At 49.4% G+C, this 23,595-nt stretch overlaps 2 protein-coding genes across 2 annotated transcripts; both read left to right on the top strand.

Moving 5' to 3' along the window:
• The first annotated feature begins 5,021 nt into the window (after positions 1-5,021).
• LOC308569619 (zinc finger protein with KRAB and SCAN domains 3-like) lies at positions 5,022-8,109 on the top strand. Its single transcript, XM_081163758.1, has 5 exons — positions 5,022-5,559; positions 5,730-5,811; positions 6,316-6,398; positions 6,527-6,653; positions 7,083-8,109. Exons 1-5 carry the CDS (start codon positions 5,143-5,145, stop codon positions 7,907-7,909), a joined length of 1,536 nt encoding a protein of 511 aa, XP_081019884.1. The 5' UTR covers positions 5,022-5,142; the 3' UTR covers positions 7,910-8,109.
• Positions 8,110-12,435: 4,326 nt separating this feature from the next.
• LOC308569630 (uncharacterized protein) lies at positions 12,436-19,291 on the top strand. The gene is made up of 6 exons (XM_081163777.1): positions 12,436-12,519; positions 14,748-15,233; positions 15,433-15,514; positions 15,773-15,852; positions 16,524-16,650; positions 17,684-19,291. Exons 2-6 carry the CDS (start codon positions 14,820-14,822, stop codon positions 18,421-18,423), a joined length of 1,443 nt encoding a protein of 480 aa, XP_081019903.1. The 5' UTR covers positions 12,436-12,519; positions 14,748-14,819; the 3' UTR covers positions 18,424-19,291.
• Positions 19,292-23,595: the final 4,304 nt, after the last annotated feature.

Genomic DNA, 23,595 nt, shown 5'->3' with positions numbered 1-23,595 from the left:
CAAAGCCATGGAGTGCACACACCGTCAGTGCCCAATATCTCTTCCTAGCCAGATCTGTGAGGTGCAAGTCATTGGGCAAGGGGTTAATACCTGCTTCATGTCACTTCTGCAATTTGACAAGCAATTCATGTACTTCAGGAGCCTCCAGTTTACTAATATGTGGCGCTCCTGACCGCCACTGACATCCTCAGCGCGTCCAGGATGGTGGTCGTGTCCCCTTGAAGCTCTTTCTGGTTTCTGCTCAACACACACACACACATCTTCCAGAAAAGCCACAAGTTTCAGGCTTCCCTCTGTGAGAAGGGTAAGCTGAGGTTTCCCTTCCTGCTGTCCTCCTTCGATTATTCCAAGTACATTCGGAGCAGATGCAAGGAGCAAAGGATTGTATTCAGGATGAAGAAAGAATTTTCTGTTTGCTGTACTTCAGAGGTGCTTGGGAGCAACGGCAAGCAGTCCAGACCCCACTTTCCCAACCCAGGTGGACAAGGTCTGCAAGGCAAGGAGCAGGTCTCTCCCTGGCTTCTCCAGCAACCTCCTCAGTGGAGACAGTGGTTGTTGTCAAGCAGGGTTGCTAGACTAGTAGTAGAGAAACAGCATTGTAACACCCATTGTAATCAGGTGACAAAAAGAGGAGCAGGAACATTTGAAATCATAAGTTTATGTACCCAACATTATTTGAAACCCCTGTGTCTTTGTTTTAATAAATCAGTTGCATTCCACCACACATCTCCTCCTTTGGTAGGTTAGGGGTGAAGGTCCTCTCTCCCCAAGGTGGCAGCGGGAATAAAGCGGTGGTCTGATGAAAGACCCAGTCAAGACCCATCTCATCGCTGTGCATCTGGAATAAAATGGGGAGGGGGCACAGGGGTGGGTGGGCAGTGCCAGAGCACCGAGGAGCAAAGGCAGTGCAATGTGTGGGGCTTGTTGACTCCTGCTTTCAAGAGAGAAACCACAGAGGGAGAGAGGGGAGAGCCGCCTGCAAGGGGAGAGAGCTTTGCAAGGCTTCAAAGGAACTGAGCTGGATTCCTAGCAGGGCAGGAAATAAAAGCGGGGGAAGGGTCCTCCAGACCAAAAGCCCCTTTCTGCAAGGGGAGGCAGGTGGCTGTTGCATCTCTGCTCTGCCAAGGCTGCCTCTGTGGAGCCTCCTGGAACCTGGCGAGTCTCCTTTCTGCCTTAGGGTGCAGTGGGGAGAAGGGAGGAGAGGGGGGCCAGGGCTGCAGGGGGAGGAGTGCTAATGCATGGAGAAGACCCCCAAGTCTGGGAGAAGAGGGTTCTGCCCCCTTCTCTGAAAAGCCAGGGTGGCCATGAGTTTGCAACTACAGTGGTACTTAATTCGTTCCGGAGGTCCGTACTTAACCTGAAACTGTTCTTAACCTGAAGCACCGCTTTAGCTAATGGGGCCTCCTGCTGCTGCTGCACCGCCGGGGCACAGTTTCTGTTCTCATCCTGAAGCAAAGTTCTTAACCTGAAGCACTACTTCTGGGTTAGCGGAATCTGTAACCTGAAGCATATGTAACCTGAAGTGTATTTAACCCGAGGTACCACTGTAGTCTTCCTTTAGCCAGTGTGGTGTAGTGGTTAAGAGCGGTAGTCACGTAATCTGGGTAACCGGGTTCGCGTCTCCGCTCCTCCGCATGCAGCTGCTGGGTGACCTTGGGCCAGTCACACTTCTCTGAAGTCTCTCAGCCCCACTCACCTCACAGCGTGTTTGTTGTGGGGGAGGAAGGGAAAGGAGATTGTTAGCCGCTTTGAGACTCCTTAAAGGGAGTGAAAGGCGGGATATCAAATCCAAACTCTTCTTCCTCTTCTTCTTTAGATCCATACACTGCTTGCCACTTCTGCGGTGTGGGTGTGGGTCTTCGGATCAGGAAAGATTTCATGCAAATAAACCCCATTCAGATTGATGAATACGTCACATTTATTAACAGAAGTTGTGGGCAGATGGAAACATTTGTGTAGGAATAACAGAGGACGACGGGAGGTTGGATGCAGGTGAGCTGTGCAGAGGCTCCTTTTATTAACAGGAGTTGTGGGCAGACGGAAACATTTGTGTAGGAATAACAGGACGGGAGGTCGGATGGAGGTGAGCTGTGCAGAAGCAAGCTGCCAAGCATGCTCCAAGCAAGCTGCCGACTAGCTGTGCAGAGGCTCCTTTTATTAACAGGAGTTGTGGGCAGACAGAAACATTTGGACATAGAATATGCACAAAATACAAAGACAAAAACCTGACCTGTGCAGTAAGTAAATAAGGACTGTTGGAAGATGGAGGGCAGAGAGAAGAAAGTGCTTCTTCATAGATGCCCACCAAGCTAGATGGCTTTTAAAAAAGCACGTGACCAATGCGTGGAACTGTGGGCGGCTCTTTGCCCTTTGGGCTGTGCTCTGCAGTGCTTCCAAATCCCAGATGCCGGGCACCACAGGTGGAAAGTGTTGCCCTTGCACTCCAGTCCTGCTGGGGGGGGGGCTTCCCAGAGGAGGCCCCTAGTTGGCCCTTGTGAGAACAGGAGCGGGGGCTCCATGGGGGAAAGTTCAGAGGGCTCTCAAAGGCAGATCTTTATCCTTGTCTCTCAGAGAAGCAGGTAGGCCCTCCCAGCTCTCACCTGGGAGCTGCCCTTTCTTCTCCCAGCCCATGGACACAGCCAAGGGGCAGCAAGGAGGGACAGCTGCCCACCCCCAATTTTAAAAAAAATCAAAAGTACATAGCTAAGGAGGTTCTTCCCCCCCCCAAAAAAAATCCTGGCTAACCCCAAAAGCTTCCCTCCCTCCCTCCCTTGCCTCTCACACAGGGTCCTTTGCCAGCCGGCCATCATCTTCCTGTGGGTGCCCCCATTAAACCCTTCAGTTGCCTGCATATTTTGAGTGGTCACTGTCCCTCTAGGAGGGCTAGGGGTTTACTTCAGCTTCTTCCTGTTAACGGAGAAATCTGAGGGCTCGCTTGGACAAAAAACAAGGACACCAGCCAGGAATACCAGAGCAAAACAGCAGCCAGTAGGCTTGGTATTTATTGAATCCCACCTGCCACAACGTGGAATAAGATGGAAGCCCCAAACAAAAGAGGACCCAAAATTTTATTAGATGCTAATCCCCCATGCTACACCCCTAAGACTACATCACTCATACATCATGAAAGGGGAGGTCTGGTGGCAGGAATCTGAGCATCCTGGACCCTGCCCCATGGTTCCCCTTGCCCTCCAACAAACACCCATCAAGTGTAACAAAAGAGATCTTTACATTTCCCTGTTTCCCAGCCCAGTTCATCCCACCCTTTTGTCTTCATCTGGGTTTGTTCTTTCTGGAATGGCTACCTGTCTGACACTCAGGTATCAGGATGCCAGGGATTATCACTCAGGCAGAGGGGCTGCTGAGGAGCTGAGCTCACCTGTCTATATGAATTTCTGAGGTTTTCCCTGTGAGCCAGTACATAGATACATTGATCAGTGAATTCTTACATTTGGTATCGTGCAGCAGAGGCCCTTTGAATAGATAGGAAGAAACTGTGATGAAATGTTTTGTGGGGAGAAATCACAAAAGTCACAAAAGTGATGGTGCTGATTTTGGTAGTGGGCTGCATGTGCATGGTATCTGCTGGAGGGGCAACAGCCCCCCCCCAACCTATACAATATTCCTTCTGCAATATTCCTTCTGTACTTAAAGCAAGCTCAGAATCTGGACTGTGGTGGAGTCCAGGCTTGGTTCCTAGCAAGACTGGAGGAGCCGTTGCAAGCTTCTCAGGGTCCTTTGGCCTCCAGGTAGCAGAACTGCCGGAGCTGCAGGATCTTCATACCTGAACTGCAGGTGTTTTCCCTTGGAAGCCTCCCTAAGACCGGAGGAAGCCCTTCTGTCCTCTGCCAGCTTCTGCCCCCCCCCCCGCAAAAGAACCCTCTCTGGGCGGGGGCCAAGGGCGGGGCTCCTCCCCATTCATCATTTCTAGATGGGGGGGGGCTGAGCTCGGGGCGCTCCGCTTTGCAAGGGTTGCAGGGAACTGAGCCGGATTCCTAGAGAGTAGAGGAAGGAAGGAGGGGGTGGGACCAGGCCCTCCCCCCCAGCAAGGCCCCTCCCCCTCCCTCCCGTCGTTTCCTGCCTCCCGCCCCGTCCAGGTGGCGCCTCCTGGGATGCGGTGAGCCTCCTCTCCCCCCCCCTTGGGAGAAAGGGGTCCCAGGGCTGAAGCGGGGGGGGTGCATGGAGGGGGGGGGGTCGGGGAGAGGAGCCCGGGAGGGGGCGAGCTGGTCTCCCTGGGGATGCTGGGATGCAGGCAGGCCAAGAAGCCCCTTTCAGGTGAGGGAAAGAGGGGCAGAGATGGCAGCCAGGGGGAAACATCTGAGCAGCTCCCCTTCCCAGACCTCGGGGTCCTGGAAACACCTGTCTCTGGGGTCAGAGGCCTTGGGAAAGAGGGGCGGGTGAAGGGGGGCCTGGGTGGGGAGGGTATGCCCCAGCCCAGGAACGCCCACCAGGATGCCCTTTCTGGGGCTGCCCTGCTCCCCTCTGCCAGCCTCCCCACCCCAGAGGGTCTGAAGGGAAGGAGGCGGGTCTTCAGATTTGTGGGGGGTCTGAGTGAACCCTCAGGGGAGCCCCTTCAATAGAATGGACAACCATTGCAGCTGTTTTAAAACCGGAATACAGTGGAACCCCGGGTTACATACGCTTCAGGTTACAGACTCCGCTAACCCAGAAAGAGTACCTCGGGTTAAGAACTTTGCTTCAGGATGAGAACAGAAATCGTGCTCCGGCAGCGAGGCAGCAGCAGGAGGCCCCATTAGCTAAAGTGGTGCTTCAGGTTAAGAACAGTTTCAGGAGGTCCGGAACGAATTAAGTACTTAACCCGAGGTACCACCATATTGGGATGCTTAGCTGCTGATATACTGTATTACGATGTTGAAAACCAGGCATCGTCCGGCCCTAAAAAAGATGCCAGACTCATTAGAAAAGGTACTTGATGATGCCGTCAACATTATTTTTTAAAAAAACACCTTGAACTTTGAATTATAGGATTTTAATAAAATAAGAATGATAATAATATCAATTATATAACAGAAAGACATATTCCTTTGTAGCATTTACTAACCGCTTTAATAACGACAGACAGAACTTAGAAGAAGGCCAAGGGGTTCCTTCCGATATCTTGGAGGCTTCTTGAGAACACAGATGGATGACCAAGACTCAGCCGGCCCAGAAGCAGGAAGGGGTCATGCCATCAACACTGGGAGCAGTGAGGGATTCTGGGAAAGCTCCGTGAAGAAGATCCTGGGCGAGGAGGACACTCTCCACTCTGATATGAAGAGCCAGCAGTTCAGGCAGTTCTGCTACCAGGAGGCCAAAGGACCCCGAGAAGTTTGCAGCCAACTCCACCACCTTTGCCATCAGTGGCTGAAGCCAGAAAGGCACACGAAAGCTGAGATGCTGGACCTGGTGATCTTGGAGCAGTTCCTGGCTGTCCTTCCGCCAGAGATGGAGAGCTGGGTGAGGGAATGTGGAGCGGAGACCAGTTCCCAGGCGGTGGCCCTGGCCGAAGGATTCCTCCTGAGTCAGGCAGAGGAGAGGAAGCAGGCAGAGAGAAAGCAGGTGAGAGAGACTGTCCTCTGGATATTCCCAAGGGGCTCTGAACAGAATGGAGAGTATCCTGAAATCCTCTACTAAGCTTTTGGAAAGCATCCCCAAATGGTTTTCCCTTTGCCATTCCTTTTCTAATATTTCTCTCCATCCTCTGTTCTGAATCCTTGTTGCTCTTTCAGGGAAAGATTATCTTTGCAGAAATGGGCCTGGATTCCTCTGAGGCAGAGAAGACTCCGTTGGTCAGGAGAGAGAGGCCACAGGGTAAGGAGGAAGGAGCTTTTTCTCCCTTTGGTTGCATTTTATGGATTTAGGAACTAATCTGTGGGATCTTTTCATCTTTTGGGGGAAGACACTTGGGGCCAAGAGAAGTCCCTCTGCCTGGTTCTCTGTGGCTTTACTCCTCGCAGTGAGGGAACTGTCAGAAGGCCTTTGGAGCTGGACCTCAGTGTCCGGGCTGAACGATTGGTGTGGAGACGCTCCTTAAGGTCTACTGGGCCGAGGCTGTTTAGGGATTCAAAGGTCAATACCAACATGTTGAATTGTGCTTGGAAACATGCTAGGAGCCAGTGTAGGTCTTTCAGGACCAGTGTTATATGGTCCCAGCAGCTGCTCCCAGTCACCAGTCTGGTAGCCTCCTTCTGGATTATTTTCTGAGTCCCCTTCAGAGGTACCCACGCATAGAGCGCCCTATCTGTAGTTAGAGGTGCACTGCTTCACCTCGAAGAAAAGCATGTGCTAATGGCCACTTCCCTTTGTCTCTCACAGGTGACAGAATGATGCTGCCAAGACCTCTTCTTCCATCTTTGCATGGAGGCAGAGGAGAAACATCAGCTCTGGAACCAGATCAGGTAGGGAGAAGGAGCATTGTGGGCAAAGAGGCTATGAGATGGGGCAGCTAAGCAGAAAACGACAGAGCAATGTGTAGTAGATAATCTGTATATTGTCTAAGAAGGGGACCTTTCTCTTTTTATTTTAGGGTCTGCTGTGCTTTGAAGATGTAGCTGTTCATTTCACAGATGAAGAATGGTCGTTGCTGGATCCTGACCAGAGAGCTCTGCATAAGGAAGTCATGGAGGAGAATTGTGGGATCATGAACTCTCTCAGTAAGGCTCCCTGTTGGATCATGATGTCTGTTTTGGAATTTAAGATCCCTTGGGAAGAATCTGGGAGAGGAGGAGAATTAGTCAGTTGTGGGAAGGCAGGGCCTTCAGTCCCCACAACTGGCTCGTAGGGGCCAGACCCAGAGGGAAGTATTGCTGTGCTCACTAGGCCTGACACTTCTGAGCAGCCTGTTGCTTCTCATAAGGAGTTAACTTCACTTTGTGTGATTTATTGCTGCCCCACTCCTGACACTCAGTTTCCCATACATATGTTCATTAATGGCTGTCAACAAAAGCTGTGAAGCCTGCTGTAAGGCCTTACTTTTAATTCAGTTCAGTTCTTCCCGTGTCCCAAGCATTAATTAGCAAAGTTCAATACCCGAGGGCTGCGTTTCTCCCTGAGGCTGTGATCCGTTTCTTTCTTTGTTGCAGATGCTGATGAATCAGAGATTAAGAACCAGGGAGACCATGACAATGTCTACACCATGGAGAAGCCATGTAAATATTCTGAGTGTAGAGAGAACTTCAGTCAAAGCTCCCTCCGAAGAAATCCATTGGAGAAGAAATCCTATCAGTGCTTGGAATGTGAAAAGAGCTTCAGTCGGAAGTTCAATCTCACAGTCCATGAAAGAATTCATACAGGAGAGAAACCCTATCAATGCTTGGAATGTGGACAGAGTTTCACCTGGAAGGAAGGTCTCACTTCCCATCAAAGGATTCATACAGGAGAGAAACCGTATCAGTGCTTGAAATGTGGAAAGAGCTTCAACCGGAAGGAAAGTCTCACTTCCCATCAAAGAATTCATACAGGAGAGAAACCATATCAGTGCTTGGAATGTGGACAGAGTTTCACCTGGAGGGAAGGTCTCACTTCCCATCAAAGGATTCATACAGGGGAGAAACCGTATCAGTGCTTGGAATGTGGAAAGAGCTTCAACCGGAAGGAAAGTCTCACTTCCCATCAAAGAATTCATACAGGAGAGAAACCGTATCAGTGCTTGAAATGTGGAAAGAGCTTCAGTCGGAAGTTCAATCTCATAGTCCATGAAAGAATTCATACAGGGGAGAAACCGTATCAGTGCTTGGAATGTGGACAGAGTTTCACCTGGAAGGAAGGTCTCACTTCCCATCAAAGAATTCATACAGGAGAGAAACCGTATCAGTGCTTGGAATGTGGACAGAGCTTCGGTCAGAAGACCAGTCTCATAGGCCATCAAAGATGTCACAGTGGGGAGAAACCAGACAATGGCTGTATATGAATAATTTTCAGAGACTTTGATTAATATGTTCCACCTGGATCCTGAGTTCCACTTCTGAAGGCCTTCTGTCAGTTCCCTGATTGTGGGAAGTGAGGTTGCATGGAACAAGGCAGGGGGCCTTTTTGATAGTGTCACCCGCCTTGTGGAACTCCCTCTTGTTAGATGTTAAGAAAATAAATAACTATCTGACTTTTAGATAAGGAAGTTTTTAATGTTTGTTAGTTTAACTGTGGTTTCATGAATCGTTAAAAATAATAACAATAATGGTAATGGCATTATAGTTCAAAACTGGCACTCTGAATTGTGTGTGGAAGCTAATTGGCAACCAGTTCAGTTGGGCCAGGATCATTAATGCCCGTCAAAATATGTCGTAAACACTGTAATAAGTAGAGGTCCCTCTACTCAGGACAGCCAGAACTGGGCAGAAGACAAAAGGGATTCCTTCCTTCCGATCTCTTGGAGGCTTCCTGAGAGCCCAGGGGGATGAGCCAGACTCACCTGGCCCAGAAGCAGGAAGAGGCCATGCCATCCAAACTGGGAGCAGTGGGGGGTTGATTCCGGGCCGTGTCTAGCCCTCCTAGAAGGGAAGTGACCCCGCCAAATGTGATGGCAACCGAAGGGACTTCTGTGAGATGAATCTGCCTGTTTGCTCCTGCCTTTTGGTGCTTTTGGTCAAGGAAGGAATTTAGAACTGTGGTTGACTGAGTACAATTTTCACACCAGGCTGAGGGGGTGTGTGTTTCTAATCCTGGGGTCCTTAAGAGCTGCTCTCCCTCCTACCCCAGGAAATAGCCCCCATCACCTTGGAGTGGCCCCATGTGCCCAGGCCATTAGACCATTTCAGGTCTCGGGTGTCCAGCATTGCCCTGGCAACCTCGCCTTCAGTGAGGAAGAGCACCCCCAAATCCTCTTCCTGGGTCTCAGATAGCTTCCCGGAGAGCTGATTTACACTCTGCTGCTAAAACATCCTGCCATTTGTTCCACTTTCAGGGTCAGGTAAGGAGAGATGCAATGTAGCGTAAGAGGGGGGAGATTCACAAATGCAAACCGTGCCTAATACATTTTAAAAGGTTAATGACGCTTAAAGTGGAGCATTATTGAGACAGCAAAGTCTGCTTCCTTGCTTCCCTCTTGGCCACCAGGAAGGCTCCATGATGGACCCTCACCAGTCTTGCTTGCATTCGACCATAATTTTCCTCCCCTCCAGCCATCTCCCAGCTTGTTTCCTTGCCCTAACCAGGTCTAACTCTGCGCTGCAGAAGAAGCCTTTTCTTTTCTCGGTCCTCCATCTTCCTTATTTATTTATTGCGTGAGTCAGGTTTCCGTTTTCACTCTTTGTGTATTTTTATGTCTGTCTACATGCAGCCAGTCCTCAGGGCACCCCCAGGGAGGAGGAACGAGGCCTTGAGGGCATGGGGCCAATGGAGCTCGTTCTGTCGGGGCTCACTTGTGGGGCGATGGCTGCCCCACTTGGCTCTGTCAGGGTGGCCGCCAATAATTCAAGCTACAGCCATCGTCTTCTGTTGTGATGCTGAGTTCCAACGCTCCAATGTTCTTCAGTTAGAAGGAGAGTTTTCCTCACCATCCACCACTCCTTCATCCGACACGGTTTTCGCCAGACGTTGACACATGTACACCCATTCAGACATGCAGCCTCTCAGGTGTCCAAATGATCTTCTGAGACTGACCAGGAAGCCTTGCTGATAACTCTTGGAAGTATCCCCACCCAAGGAATCCAAGCCCTGCTGGGAAGGGAGGGAACCTTGGGAGGGATGGGGGTGAAAGAGGCAGCCCCCCCCCAGTGCTGAGAGTTATTGGGGACCCTCTTCCCACCAGCTGTAATTCCCTGAGGTCCCTGGCAAAAAGGACAGATTATTAAAGCGCGCTTGGAGGGTGTCTCCTAGCAGCTCTCAGCATCCTTAAGAAACTACAGATCCCAGGATTCTTAGGTAGGAGGAAGCCAATGCTCTCTAAAGTGGGATAATCCTGCTTTGCAGATGCCGCGCATAAGGGGACCTGGGAGTGTGTGTTGTCTTTTTCCTTCCTTTTTGGAATTCTGGCTTATTGGGTTTTATAAACAAGGCTCATAGGAGGAATAAAGGATACAAATAAATAGACCGAGAGTTCTCGTCATCTGTGCATCACAAAAACCACACAATAAGTTCATGGGAATGTCTACAACACCTGGATCATTATCAGTGTACGAGTTCTGGGTTCATGAATTGGTTTAATCAAAACCAGAAAAGGGGGAAACAGGAGAGAGCAGAGTCAACAGGTCAGAGTCCACATTGCCTGGCCGAGCGCCGAGTCAGGAAGGGGTTTCCCCCCAAATCGCCCCCTGCTCCCCCTGTTGAAGGCAGGACCCCTTCCCCTCCAGGGCCAGCTGAGTCCGGCTCTCAGGAAGCCTCCAAGGGATGGCAAGGGAGCCCTTCTGTCCTCTGCCACCCTCTGCCCCCCTCCCGCAAAAGAACCCTCTCTGGGCTCCTCCCGGATCCTTCCTTTCCGCTTTGCAAGGGTTGCAGGGAACTGAGCTGGATTCCTAGAGAGTAGAGGAAGGAAGGAGGGGGTGGGACCAGGCCCTCCCCCCCCCCGGCAAAGGCCCCTCCCCCTCCCTCCCGTCATTTCCTGCCTCCCGCCCCGTGCAAGGGGCGCCTCCCGGGATGCGGTGAGCCTCCTCTCTCTCCCCCCCCCTTGGGAGAAAGGGGTCCCAGGGCTGAAGCGGGGGGGGTGCATGGAGGGGGGGGTCGGGGAGAGGAGGGTCCTGCCCCCCTCCTTCCTCTGCACAGCCCGGGAGGGGGCCAGCTGGCCCCGGTGGTCTCCTTTGGGATGCTGGGATGCAGGCAGGCCAAGAAGCCCCTTTCAGGTGAGGGAAAGATGGGCAGAGATGGCAGCCAGGGGGAAACCTTCTGAGCAGCTCCCCTTCCCAGACTCCCAGAATGCCCCAGGAGGAGTTGGGGTCCTGGAAACACCTGTCTCTGGGGTCAGAGGCCTTGGGAAAGAGGGGCGGGTGCAGGGGGGCCTCGGTGGGGAGGGTATGCCCCAGCCAGGAACGCCCACCAGGATGCCCTTTCTGGGGCCGCCCTGCCCCCCTCTGCCAGCCTCCCCACCCCAGAGGGTCTGAAGGGAAGGAGGCGCTTCTTCAGATTTGTGGGGGGTCTAAGTGAACCCTCAGGGGAGCCCCTTCAATAGAATGGACAACCAATGCAGCTCTTTTAAAACCGGAATACAGTGGAACCCCGGGTTACATACGCTTCAGGTTACAGACTCCGCTAACCCAGAAATAGTACCTCGGGTTAAGAACTTTGCTTCAGGATGAGAACAGAAATCGTGCTCCGGCAGCGCGGCAGCAGCAGGAGGCCCCATTAGCTAAAGTGGTGCTTCAGGTTAAGAACAGTTTCAGGAGGTCTGGAACGAATTAAGTACTTAACCCGAGGTACCACCGTATTGGGATGCTTAGCTGCTGATATACTGTATTACGATGTTGAAAACCAGGCATCGTCCGGCCCTAAAAAAGATGCCAGACTCATTAGAAAAGGTACTTGATGAGGCCGTCAATATTATTTTTAAAAAACACCTTGAACCTTTGAATTATAGGATTTTAATAAAATAAGAATGATAATAATATCAATTATATAACAGAAAGACATATTCCTTTGTAGGATTTACCAACCGCTTTTATAAGGACAGACAGAACTTAGAAGAAGGCCAAGGGGTTCCTTCCGATTTCTTGGAGACTTCCTGAGAACACAGATGGATGAGCAAGACTCAGCCGGCCCAGAAGCAGGAAGGGGCCATGCCATCAACACTGGGAGCAGTGAGGGATTCTGGGAAAGCTCCGTGAAGAAGATCCTGGGTGAGGAGGACACCCTCCACTCTGATATGAAGAGCCAGAAGTTCAGGCAGTTCTGCTACCAGGAGGCCAAAGGACCCCGAGAAGTTTGCAGCCAACTCCACCATCTTTGCTATCAGTGGCTGAAGCCAGAAAGGCACACGAAAGCTCAGATGCTGGATCTTGTGATCTTGGAGCAATTCCTGGCTGTCCTTCCGCCAGAGATGGAGAGCTGGGTGAGGGAATCTGCCCATCTTGCGGAGGCCGCCTCCTCTTCCCTCGACTCACAACATTCCCACACTCTATGTGATTCTATGATTCTCTAAGGGCTTTCCTGCTTTGCAGGTCCCTTTCCACCTCCTCCTGTTTCTGGACAAGGGAGGAAGCAGCTCAGAACCCAGCCAGGAGGGCCCCGTCCCCCCCCCTACCCCCCAGCAAAACCCCATGAATCTGTGTGTCTGGCAATTAAGCAGAAAGTTGGCGCTTCGAGCTGACCCAGGAACGGCTGCGAGCGGAATTCCTGCCTTGCAGGGGGTTGGACTAGAGGACCCTCGGGTCCCTTTCCAGAGAGAATACACAGTACGCAGAGAGGTGGAGAGGAGTGGCTTTGTCGCCCTCGGCTTTGCAAGGGTTAAAAGGAACCGAGCTGGCTTCCTAGAGAGGAGAGGAAATGAAGGCGGGGGGGGGGGGGAGAACCCCTCTCTTCCTGCAAGGGGCGGGGTGTGGAGAGGTGGTCTTTTTCCTGCGCAAGCGCTGTGTCGGGGGCGCCTCCTGGGACCTGGTGAGTCTCCTCTCTCCCCCCCCTTAGGGTGCACTGGGGAGAAGGGGGTCCCAGGGCTGCAGGGGAGGCGAGGCGTCTGCCCCATTCCTCTCTGCAAAGCCAGATAGAGAGTTCTGCTGTGGGTCCGCTGCAACTCTCCTCTCTCTCTGGCTCAGTACGCTGCCTGCCACTTGGGGGAAGGGTCTTTGGGTCAGGAAAAGAGCATGCAAATAAACCCCATTAAGACTGATGAAAAAGTCGCATTTATTAAGAGAGGTCGTAGCCGACTTGAACATTCAGACAACACATACGACAAAAACAAAAAAACCTACCAAAACTGACCTATGCAATGAATGAATGAATGAACTTCTTGCAATACAAATCCACCTTTAACACCCAGTTATAAGTGTATTTGCAAATATGTCAGAAAAACTGATTACGGTGGAATTATAGAGTGATTGGGTGATGCAAATAATTTATATGTATTTTATATCTGACTTCACTTAGCAATGTTTTGAAATGTTTAAGATTTTTTTTGTTAACTTTGTGTTACATATGTTTACTGTAGTTGACCTTCTCCTTTGTAATGTTTTCTTTTGAAATCTTTTAAGATAATATTTTAGCTCCCTGTTAATTATGTTGCTTTGACTGTATGCTTCATATCTGACTTTCTTCAGAAATGTTTGATTCTGGATTGTTTTATTAATATGCTGTAAACGGCTTTGAGATTTTTCTTAAAAATATAAAGCGTTATAGAAGTGAAATGAATAATAACAATAATAATAATGTGGAACATTGGAAGACGGAGGGCAAAGAAAAGAAAGTGCTTCTTTATGCAGTGCAGAGTTAAACCTGGCACACTCCAGTGCTTGGGGCAAGGAAAGAAGCTGGGAGATGGCTCATATGGGAGTGGAGGCAATACCTGGTTGAATGCAACCGGACACGGGTGAGGGCTCATCATGGACTCTACCTAGTGGCAGGGAAGGCAGCACAGAAGCAATGAGGGTGGCACCCTCATTTTGCCACCCAGCAGAGCTGTTCCAGGTAGTGTGGAATCCTTTACAGTCGGCAGCAGCTCACTGGACTTTTTTGCAAATCCTTTTGAGGATAAAATCACTTGAATCCACCCAGACCTTAAGTTTGCTGTAATAGCAGATGAATCTCATGGGGTGTCCAGAGCCCTTACTAGTCCTGTTGTGTTGGATGAGTTTCAGTTACTGAGGCTCGCGGATGTGGACTAAGTGCTCAGATCAGTCAGTGCAACCACTTGCAGTCTGGACCTTTGTCGCTCTTGGATGAAAATAAATAGCAGGGAGGAGGGGCTGGCTGGGCCAGGGAGGGGTCAGTGCCTCCCTGCAGGAGTGGGTGCTCCCTTCCTGCTTGGAGGAGGCGGGGGCAGAACCAACCACACCTCAAGAAACCCTCCCTGCCTTTGGAAAATCTAAGTAACTGCAGGCCAGTTGCCAGCCTACCCTTATTGGGCAGGGTTCTGGAGAGGTTCATAACAGACCAGATCCAGGTGTTCCTGGAGGAAATTGATTTCCTAGATCTGTTTCAACTGGGGTTTAGGCCCAGTTTTGAACACGTGTATCTGGGCCTCAGAAGAAAGACAAAAGAACCCCACCAAAGTAGTATGCCTTGAGAACGTTGCAGATTTCAAGTGCTAGAAAAAGTGACCAAAGCAGAAAAGAAATGTGCACTGGAGTGGGAGTGGGAGTGGGAGGGAGAGCAACTCTTATGGACCCCAGGGTTAGCACCCCAAGTCTAGCCCAGTGTCCAAATTACACTCGGTACAAATGACTCTTCAATCGCAGTTCTAACTTCCTACGTTCACTGAAAACACTGAAAGGCGGAAGAAACCAGGCCTTTCATCTCACAGAAATCCCTTCAACTGCTACACATCTTGCATGATCACATTTCTCCTGGCAGGGCTAGAGCAGGCATCTCCAAACTCGGCCCTCCAGATGTTTTGGGATTACAATTCCCATCATCCCTGACGACTGGTCCTTTTAGCTAGGAATGATGGGAGTTGTAGTCCCAAAACATCTGGAGGGCCGAGTTTCGGGGTGCCTGGTCTACAGACTTGCTTCTCCTTCTTCCTTTCTTCATTAAAGAAAGTCCAGAGTCTGTGCTGTGGTGCAGTCCAGTCCTGGTTCATAGCAAGACTCAGCCATGCTTAATTCAGGGAACATTTTTATTCTCCTGAACGTATACCAATTTTATAATGGAACAATCTATTTGCTTTCTAGAAGTTGCTAGCCCCTGTTGGGAGAAGAGCAAGGGATTCGTTCCGATCTCTTGGAAGCTTCCTGAGAGCCCAGATGGATGAGCGAGACACAGCTGGCCCTGAAGCGGAAAGAGGTTATGCTATCCAAACTGGGAGCAGTGGGGGATTCTGGGAAAACTCTGTGAAGAAGATCCTGGGTGAGGAGGACACTCTCTGCTCAGATTTGCAGAGCCAGCAGTTCAGGCAGTTCTGCTACCAGGAGGCCAAAGGACCCCGAGAGGTTTGCAGCCGACTCCACCACCTCTACCGTCAGTGGTTGAAGCCAGAAAGGCACACGAAAGCTCAGATGCTGGACCTGGTGATCTTGGAGCAGTTCCTGACTGTCCTTCCACCAGAGATGGAGAGGTGGGTGAGGGAATGTGGAGCGGAGACCAGTTCCCAGGCGGTGGCCCTGGCCGAAGGATTCCTCCTGAGTCAGGCAGAGGAGAGGAAGCAGGCAGAGCAGCAGGTGAGAGAGACTTCCCCCTGGATACTCCCAAGGGGGTCTGAACAAGAGGGAGAGTTCCCCCAAACTCTCTTCTAATGGCCCGTCCATTTTTGGAAACATTAAGTGGATCATATTAGATATCCCTAAAGTTTTCCCCTCAGCCATTCCTTTTCCAATCCTTCTTCCCGTTCTCTGTTTTGAATCCCTGTTTCTCTTTCAGGGAACGGATCTGTTTGCAGAAAGGAGCCAAGATTCCTCTGAGGCAGAGAAGACTCTGTTGGACACCAGAGAGAGGCTGCTGGGTAAGGAGGAAGGAGTTTTTTCTCTGTTTGGTCACATTCTGTTCATTTTGGAACTATTCTGTAGGTTCTTTTAATCATTTGGGGCCAAGACCCCAAAGGAGGGGAGATGTATGTTTGCACAACTAACATATGAAATGGGTACAAACATCAACATTCACTCAGCAGGTGAGGCTTTTAGAAAGGCTCTTCTGTGTTTAGTGCTGCGCTGCTTAAACTCTGAGAAGACTAAGACTTCCCACTTACCTTTTTGTCCTGCAGCTGACAGAAGGACAATGGCAAGACCTTCTCATCCATCTTTTCCTGGTGGAGGGGAAGCAGCGGCTATGGAAGGAATTCAGGTAGGAGGAAGGAGCATTGTGGGGAAGGAGGCTGAGGGACGGGGCAGCCAGGGGGCCTCTGGGCCAGGATGAATCCCTCTCCTCATCTTGGTTTCTGTCATGCCTGTCCTTAACAAAGGCTTAAAATGCAATTCGAGAAGGTTAATAAACAGCCATCTCACCTTAACTGGCCTTATGAATATTGCTGGTATTATTTATCCGTAATTGTAGTTTTATTTATTGATTTCCCATTTAATATTAAAATAGGCTTCTAACCATAAAAATAATAGTGGCCAGGATTCACCAAATGAGACCCATCTGTTGCGCTTTCTCCCTCCTTCCCCTCCTGTGACCCCCTGCACCCCCTTGAAGTTGGTCTTAGGGCATTGGGGAGGTTTCCCCCTCCAGAACAGCAGACGGGGGGAGGAAAGGGGATCCTTCCATCTGGGAAACAGGGACGCTTGCGCAGACTGATTTGAAGAATGCCATGTGGAGCTCCACCCATGTACACATAGATTAATACCCCTTATTAAAAGACACAATGAAAGACATGTAAAAGAAGCATCCGTGATTAAAATGTACAACAAAACAATTCCATTAAAGGAACACAGCAATTAACAGGCAGAAAACTACAAAGCAATGTGTGGTAGATAATGTTTTCTAAGAAGACGACTTTCCCTTTTTTATATTAGGGTCCGGTGTGCTTTGAAGATGTAGCTGTTCATTTCACAGACGAGGAGTGGGCGTTGCTGGATCCTGACCAGAGAGCTCTGCATAAGGAAGTCATGGGGGAGAATCGTGGGATCACGGACTCTCTTGGTAAGGCTCCTTGTTGGATCATGATGTCTTTTTTGAAATTCTGTACGGATCTCTATGAGATGTACCTCAAGTATTTTGATGGAGCTAAGCAACAACATCCACAGCAGGCGTCTTCAGCCTCGGCCCTCCAGATGTTTTTGGCCTACAACTCCCATGATCCCTAGCTAGCAGGACCAGTGGCAAGGCATGCTGGGAATTGTAGTCTCAAAACATCTGGAGGGCTGAGGTTGGGGAAGCCTGACCCACAACATCTGGGATTTTGACAGCCCCACAGTGAACCGTGAATGGAGAGTTATCTGCTGTTTTATCTGTGAATATTCTTCCTCCAATTTTGCCTTTTTAAATCATGATCTGGCTGGTCTGAACTGCCCTAGCCTTTTTAAATGTAGGCTTTGGAGTGGTTAGGTTCTGTTATATTTTCATGTCTTTCCTTCTATCTGTCTGTTCTTGGTAGACCAAAGAGACTTCTGACATGGGAGATGGATTGGATTCCATTATTAGATCAAACAAAATCCATCAAAGAAAAGAGCCAGGATTTTTGAATCTCGGGTTCACATAAGTATGTCTGTTAATGCTTGTCAGAAAAGTCAATGAACCCTGTAGTAAGACTTTTAGTAAGTTACCATTGTTTATTAATCTGTGGCAGGGGTCAGCAACCCGCGGCTCTGGAGCCGCATGTGGCTCTTTTACACCTTTGCCGTGGCTCCGGGGCAGATACTAGCGAGGGGAGGAGGAGCATTGTGTGCCCCGACACTCCCCACTGTTTTAAATGTCGCAATGGTTTTGCGGCTCCCAGTTTTTTTTTTCATCGGTCCAAGTGGCTCTTTTTGTCTTAAAGGTTGCAGACCCCTGATCTATGGCCTATAAAAGTGTGGAGGAGAGGAATGTTATTATGATGACAATTTTATTATTAGGCAGCCTATTTACTATGCTTTTATAACTGACAAAGGGTAATAAATTAATAATAAAAATAATAATAACTTGGAGCTCTATCTCTTCCTGGTGCTCTAATGTCTTTCTCTTTTTGATACAGCTGGTAATGAATTGGAAATTGGTGATGAATTGGAAATTAACAAGGGAGACCATGACAAAATCCACACAGTGGAGAAGCCATATAAATATTTGGAGCGTGGAGAGAGCTTCAGTCAAAGAATTAAGAGCGGGAAGAAACCAAATCAGTGCTTGGAATGTGGAAAGAGCTTCAATTCCAAGTGGAGTCTCACTTGCCATCAAAGAATCCACACTGGGGAGAAACCATTTCAGTGCCAAGAGTGTGGAAAGAGCTTCAGGCAGAAGGAAAGTCTCACCTCCCATCAAAGAATTCATACATTGGAGAAACCATATCAGTGCTTGGAATGTGGAACAAGCTTCACCTGGAAGGAAAGTCTCACTTCCCATCAAAGAATTCATACAGAGGAGAAACCCTATCAGTGTTTGGAATGTGGAAAGAGCTTCAGTCGGAGCACCAATCTCACTTCCCATCAAAGAATTCATACAGGGGAGAAACCCTATCACTGCACGGAATGTGGAAAGAGCTTTAATACAAGTGTAAGCTTCCGTCGGCATCAAAGTAGTCATCGTGGGGAGAAACCATTTCAGTGCCAAGAGTGTGGAAAGTGCTTCAGTCAAAAGGGAAGTCTCACGGCTCATCAAAGGATTCATACAGGGGAGAAGCCATATCAGTGCATGGAATGTGGAAAGAGCTTTTACCAGAGCTGCAATCTCACTTCCCATCAAAAGTCTCACAGGATCGGGACACTGTTCTTTTGTTGATGCAGCCTAGAATAGCATTAGCTCTCTTTTTTGCTGCTGCTGCATCACTCTGTTCACACATGTAAAGCTTGCAGTCCACTAAGACCCCTAGATCCTTTTCACATGTACTATTGGGAAGCCGGGTGTCTCCTCCCATCGTATATTTATGCCAAAGTGCGGAACCTGACATTCGTCCCTATTGAAATTCATTTTGTTAGTTTGTGCCCAGTTCTCCAATTCTGTCTTCTGTGGCATTAGCTACCCCTCCCAATTTGGTGCCATCTGCAAATTTGATGAGCACCACTCAGTTCTTTCATCTAAGTTGTTTATAAATATGTTGAACAACAACGGGCCCAGAACAGATCCGTGTGGCATCCTGAAGGGACAGGATACCCAAATCCTCTCTGAAATCACCCCAGGCTTCAATAATCACCCCAGGCCTCAAAACTGTCCAAAACTCCTTTTGTCTTCTAAAAATCCAAAACAGCTTTTCTCTGCTTGTCTCTGCTTATTCTCACAAGATGCTGTGCATAGGCAAAACGTTACTTTTAAAGGCTAATGAATAGGCTCTGTTCATAGCAGGCCTGAGAAACAGAATCATATTTCATTCTAGTTGCAACATCTTTGGACATGCTGAATTACTCTCATTCCCCCCTTTCCTGGGAAGGGTGCCAAGAGTCCACAATAGTCCCAAGACAGCTTTCTGTACATGCTCAGGAACCTCAACATGGGGCATGACTCCTGAGGGAGGAGAAAGGAGGAGGGAACTGGAAAGGGGTATATATGATTGTGCACATGATTGTGAACTCGTGCATGCTTTTTGTGACTTATCACACTTGCTCCTTCTACCAGTTCATGGATGGTAGAAATAAAAGCCTTTTCTCCGAAACTATTCCTTGAGTGTCTGTTGACTCCCACTTCCCTTTCCCAGGCGCAATATTTTTCCCACCCGAGGGCAAAGCCTCATAAGGCTACATTTCCACTTGTCACTATTTTCCAGGATGATGAGGAACCATTAATGAGTCCTCTTTGGGTTCAGTCAGTCAACCAGCTACAAATCCACCTAACAGTTACCTCGTTCAGCCCACATTTTACCAGCTTTCTCGTGAGAATATCATGGAGGACATAGTCAAAAGCCTTACTGAAATCAAGGTACACTATGTCCACAGCATTCCCCTGATTGACCAACTTGTTACTCCATCAAAAAAAGAAATTATATTGGTTTGGCATTACTTATTTCTGAGAAACCCATGCTGGGTTTTAGTAATCTAAGTGCTCTCAGACTGACATCTGAATTATATGTTCTAGGACTTTTCCTGGTATTGATGTCAAGCTCACCGGTCAGTAGTCACCTGGGTCTCCCCCCCCCCTTTGAAGGTGGGGACCCTGCATGCTTCCAGGCTGCAGGGATCTCGCCTGTTTTCCAAGAATTCTCAAAGATTATAAAAAGAGGCTCTGAGTTTACATCTGCAAGCTCCTTTAATACCCTTGGGTGCAGCTCATCAGGCTCTGGAGATCTGAATTAATTTATAGTAGCTAGGTGTTCCCTTACTACCTCTTTTCCTATCTTGGGCTGCAGCTGTCTCCTTGCATCATGGATTCTGTTATCATCAGGCAGGGCAGTGCTTTCTTTTGGGGGAAGACGGACGCAAAGTAGGTGCTGAGTGGTTCCGTCTTCTTTCAGTCACCCAACAGCGTTTCTCTGTCCTTTCCACGCAGAGGACCTACCACTTGCTTGTTCTTCCTCTTGCTTTGAACATGGCTGAATAAAACTAAAATTATTTTCAATCTCTCTTCCAAGCCTGAGCTCATTCAGAGCTTTGGCCTGCCTAGACCTCCCTGCAACTGTTGGCTACTCGTGTATACTCCTCCTTTGTGATTTCTCCTTTCTTCCATTTGCTATATGTTGCCATAGCAGTGAGACCAGTGCGAATTTCATTCCTCGTGTTGCAGATGCGTGATTGTTGCTGTCACGCGTCTGTTTACATTCCACAGTGTTGGATGTCATGGGAACGGAAGTTCAGATACGCTGTTTCCGTGATGTTGCTTTTGCTTTTCCCTTCTCTTGATGATGAAGAAAGTAAGAGGAGCCATGTTTTCCTTTGCCCTGTAAATAAATAAACATAGTGCTTCGTATCCATGCCTCAAGCCTCACTTTCACTGTCTGTTGATACTGTGTGCAGATGTTTACGGATACCTGTTGCACCGGTGGTTTCCCTTCCTGCTGTCCTCCTTCGATTATTCCAAGTACATTCTGAGCAGATGCAAGGAGGAAAGGATTGTATTCAGGATGAAGAAAGAATTTTCTGTTTGCTGTGCTTCAGAGGTGCTTGGGAGCAACGGCAAGCAGTCCAGACCCCACTTTCCCAACCCAGGTGGAAAAGGTCTGCAAGGCAAGGAGCAGGTCTCTCCCTGGCTTCTCCAGCAACCTCCTCAGTGGAGACAGTGGTTGTTGTCAAGCAGGGTTGCTAGACTAGTAGTGGAGAAACAGCATTGTAACACCCATTGTAATCAGGTGACAAAAAGAGGAGCAGGAACATTTGAAATCATAAGCTTATGTACCCAACATTATTTGAAACCCCTGTGTGTTTGTTTTAATAAATCAGTTGCATTCCACCACACATCTCCTCCTTTGGTAGGTTAGGGGTGAAGGTCCTCTCTCCCCAAGGTGGCAGCGGGAATAAAGCGGTGGTCTGATGAAAGACCCAGTCAAGACCCAGCTCATAGCTGTGCATCTGGAATAAAATGGGGAGGGGGCACAGGGGTGGGTGGGCAGTGCCAGAGCACCTAGGAGCGAAGGCAGTGCAATGTGTGGGGCTTGTTGTTGACTCCTGCTTTCAAGAGAGAAACCACAGAGGGAGAGAGGGGAGAGCCGCCTGCGTTCAGCTTTGCAAGGCTTCAAAGGAACTGAGCTGGATTCCTAGCAGGGCAGGAAATAAAAGCGGGGGAAGGGTCCTCCAGACCAAAAGCCCCTTTCTGCAAGGGGAGGCAGGTGGCTGTTGCATCTCTGCTCTGCCAAGGCTGCCTCTGTGGAGCCTCCTGGAACCTGGCGAGTCTCCTTTCTGCCTTAGGGTGCAGTGGGGAGAAGGGAGGAGAGGGGGGCCAGGGCTGCAGGGGGAGGAGTGCTAATGCATGGAGAAGACCCCCAAGTCTGGGAGAAGAGGGTTCTGCCCCCTTCTCTGAAAAGCCAGGGTGGCCATGAGTTTGCAACTACAGTGGTACTTAATTCGTTCCGGAGGTCCGTACTTAACCTGAAACTGTTCTTAACCTGAAGCACCACTTTAGCTAGTGGGGCCTCCTGCTGCTGCTGCACCGCCGGAGCACGATTTCTGTTCTCATCCTGAAGCAAAGTTCTTAACCTGAAGCACTGCTTCTGGGTTAGCGGAGTCTGTAACCTGAAGCATATGTAACCTGAAGCGTATTTAACCCGAGGTAACACTGTAGTCTTCCTTTAGATCCATACACTGCTTGCCACTTCTGCGGTGTGGGTGTGGGTCTTCGGATCAGGAAAGATTTCATGCAAATAAACCCCATTCAGATTGATGAATACGTCACATTTATTAACAGAAGTTGTGGGCAGATGGAAACATTTGTGTAGGAATAACAGAGGACGACGGGAGGTTGGACGCAGGTGAGCTGTGCAGAGGCTCCTTTTACTAACAGGAGTTGTGGGCAGACGGAAACATTTGTGTAGGAATAACAGGACGGGAGGTCGGATGGAGGTGAGCTGTGCAGAAGCAAGCTGACAAGCATGCTTCAAGCAAGCTGCCGACTAGCTGTGCAGAGGCTCCTTTTATTAACAGGAGTTGTGGGCAGACAGAAACATTTGGACATAGAATATGCACAAAATACAAAGACAAAAACCTGACCTGTGCAGTAAATAAATAAGGACTGTTGGAAGATGGAGGGCAGAGAGAAGAAAGTGCTTCTTCATAGATGCCCATCAAGCTAGATGGCTTTTAAAAAAGCACGTGACCAATGCGTGGAACTGTGGGCAGCTCCTTGCCCTTTGGGCTGTGCTCTGCAGTGCTTCCAAATCCCAGATGCCGGGCACCACAGGTGGAAAGTGTTGCCCTTGCGCGCCAGTCCTGCTGGGGGGGGGGGGGCTTCCCAGAGGAGGCCCCTAGTTGGCCCTTGTGAGAACAGGAGCGGGGGCTCCATGGGGGAAAGTTCAGAGGGCTCTCAAAGGCAGTTCTTTATCCTTGTCTCTCAGAGAAGCAGGTAGGCCCTCCCAGCTCTCACCTGGGAGCTGCCCTTTCTTCTCCCAGCCCATGGGCATAGCCAAGGGGCAGCAAGGAGGGACAGCTGCCCACCCCCAATTTAAAAAAAAATCAAAAGTACATAGCTAAGGAGGTTCTTCCCCCCCCAAAAAAAAATCCTGGGTAACCCCAAAAGCTTCCCTCCCTCCCTTGCCTCTCACACAGGGTCCTTTGCCAGCTAGCCATCACCTTCCTGTGGGTGCCCCCATTAACCCCTTCAGTTGCCTGCATATTTTGAGTGGTCACTGTCCCTCTAGGAGGGCTAGAGGTTTACTTCAGCTTCTTCCTGTTAACGGAGAAATCTGGGGGCTCACTTGGACAAAAAACAAGGACCCCAGCCAGGAATACCAGAGCAAAACAGCAGCCAGGAGGCTTGGTCTTTATTGAAGACAGTTGCGACAGGACTCCCACCTGCCACCAGGTGGAACAAGATGGAAGCCCCGAACAAAAGAGAACCCAAACATTTATTAGATGCTAATCCCCCATGCTACACCCCTAAGACTACATCACTCATACATCATGAAAGGGGAGGTCTGGTGGCAGGAATCTGAGCATCCTGGACCCTGCCCCATGGTTCCCCCTGCCCTCCACCAAACACCCATCAAGTGTAAGAAAAGAGATCTTTACATTTCCCTGTTTCCCAGCCAAGTTCATCCCACCCTTTTGTCTTCATCTGGCTTTGTTATTTTTGGAATGGCTACCTGTCTGGCACTCAGGTATCAGGATGCCAGGAATTATCACTCAGGCAGAGGGGCTGATGAGGAGCTGAGCTCACATGTCTATATGAATTTCTGAGGTTTTCCCAGTGAGCCAGTACAGAGAGACATTTATCAGTGAATTGTTACATTTGGTATTGTGCAGCAAAGGCCCTTTGAATAGACAGGAAGAAACTGTGATGAAGTGTTTTGTGGGGAGAAATCACAAAAGTCACAGT

The sequence above is a fragment of the Podarcis bocagei genome (genome assembly GCF_964188305.1).
Source record: "Podarcis bocagei genome assembly, chromosome: 12".
Classification (NCBI taxonomy): Eukaryota; Metazoa; Chordata; class Lepidosauria; order Squamata; family Lacertidae; genus Podarcis; species Podarcis bocagei.
This window is presented reverse-complemented; position numbering and strand designations above follow the sequence as displayed.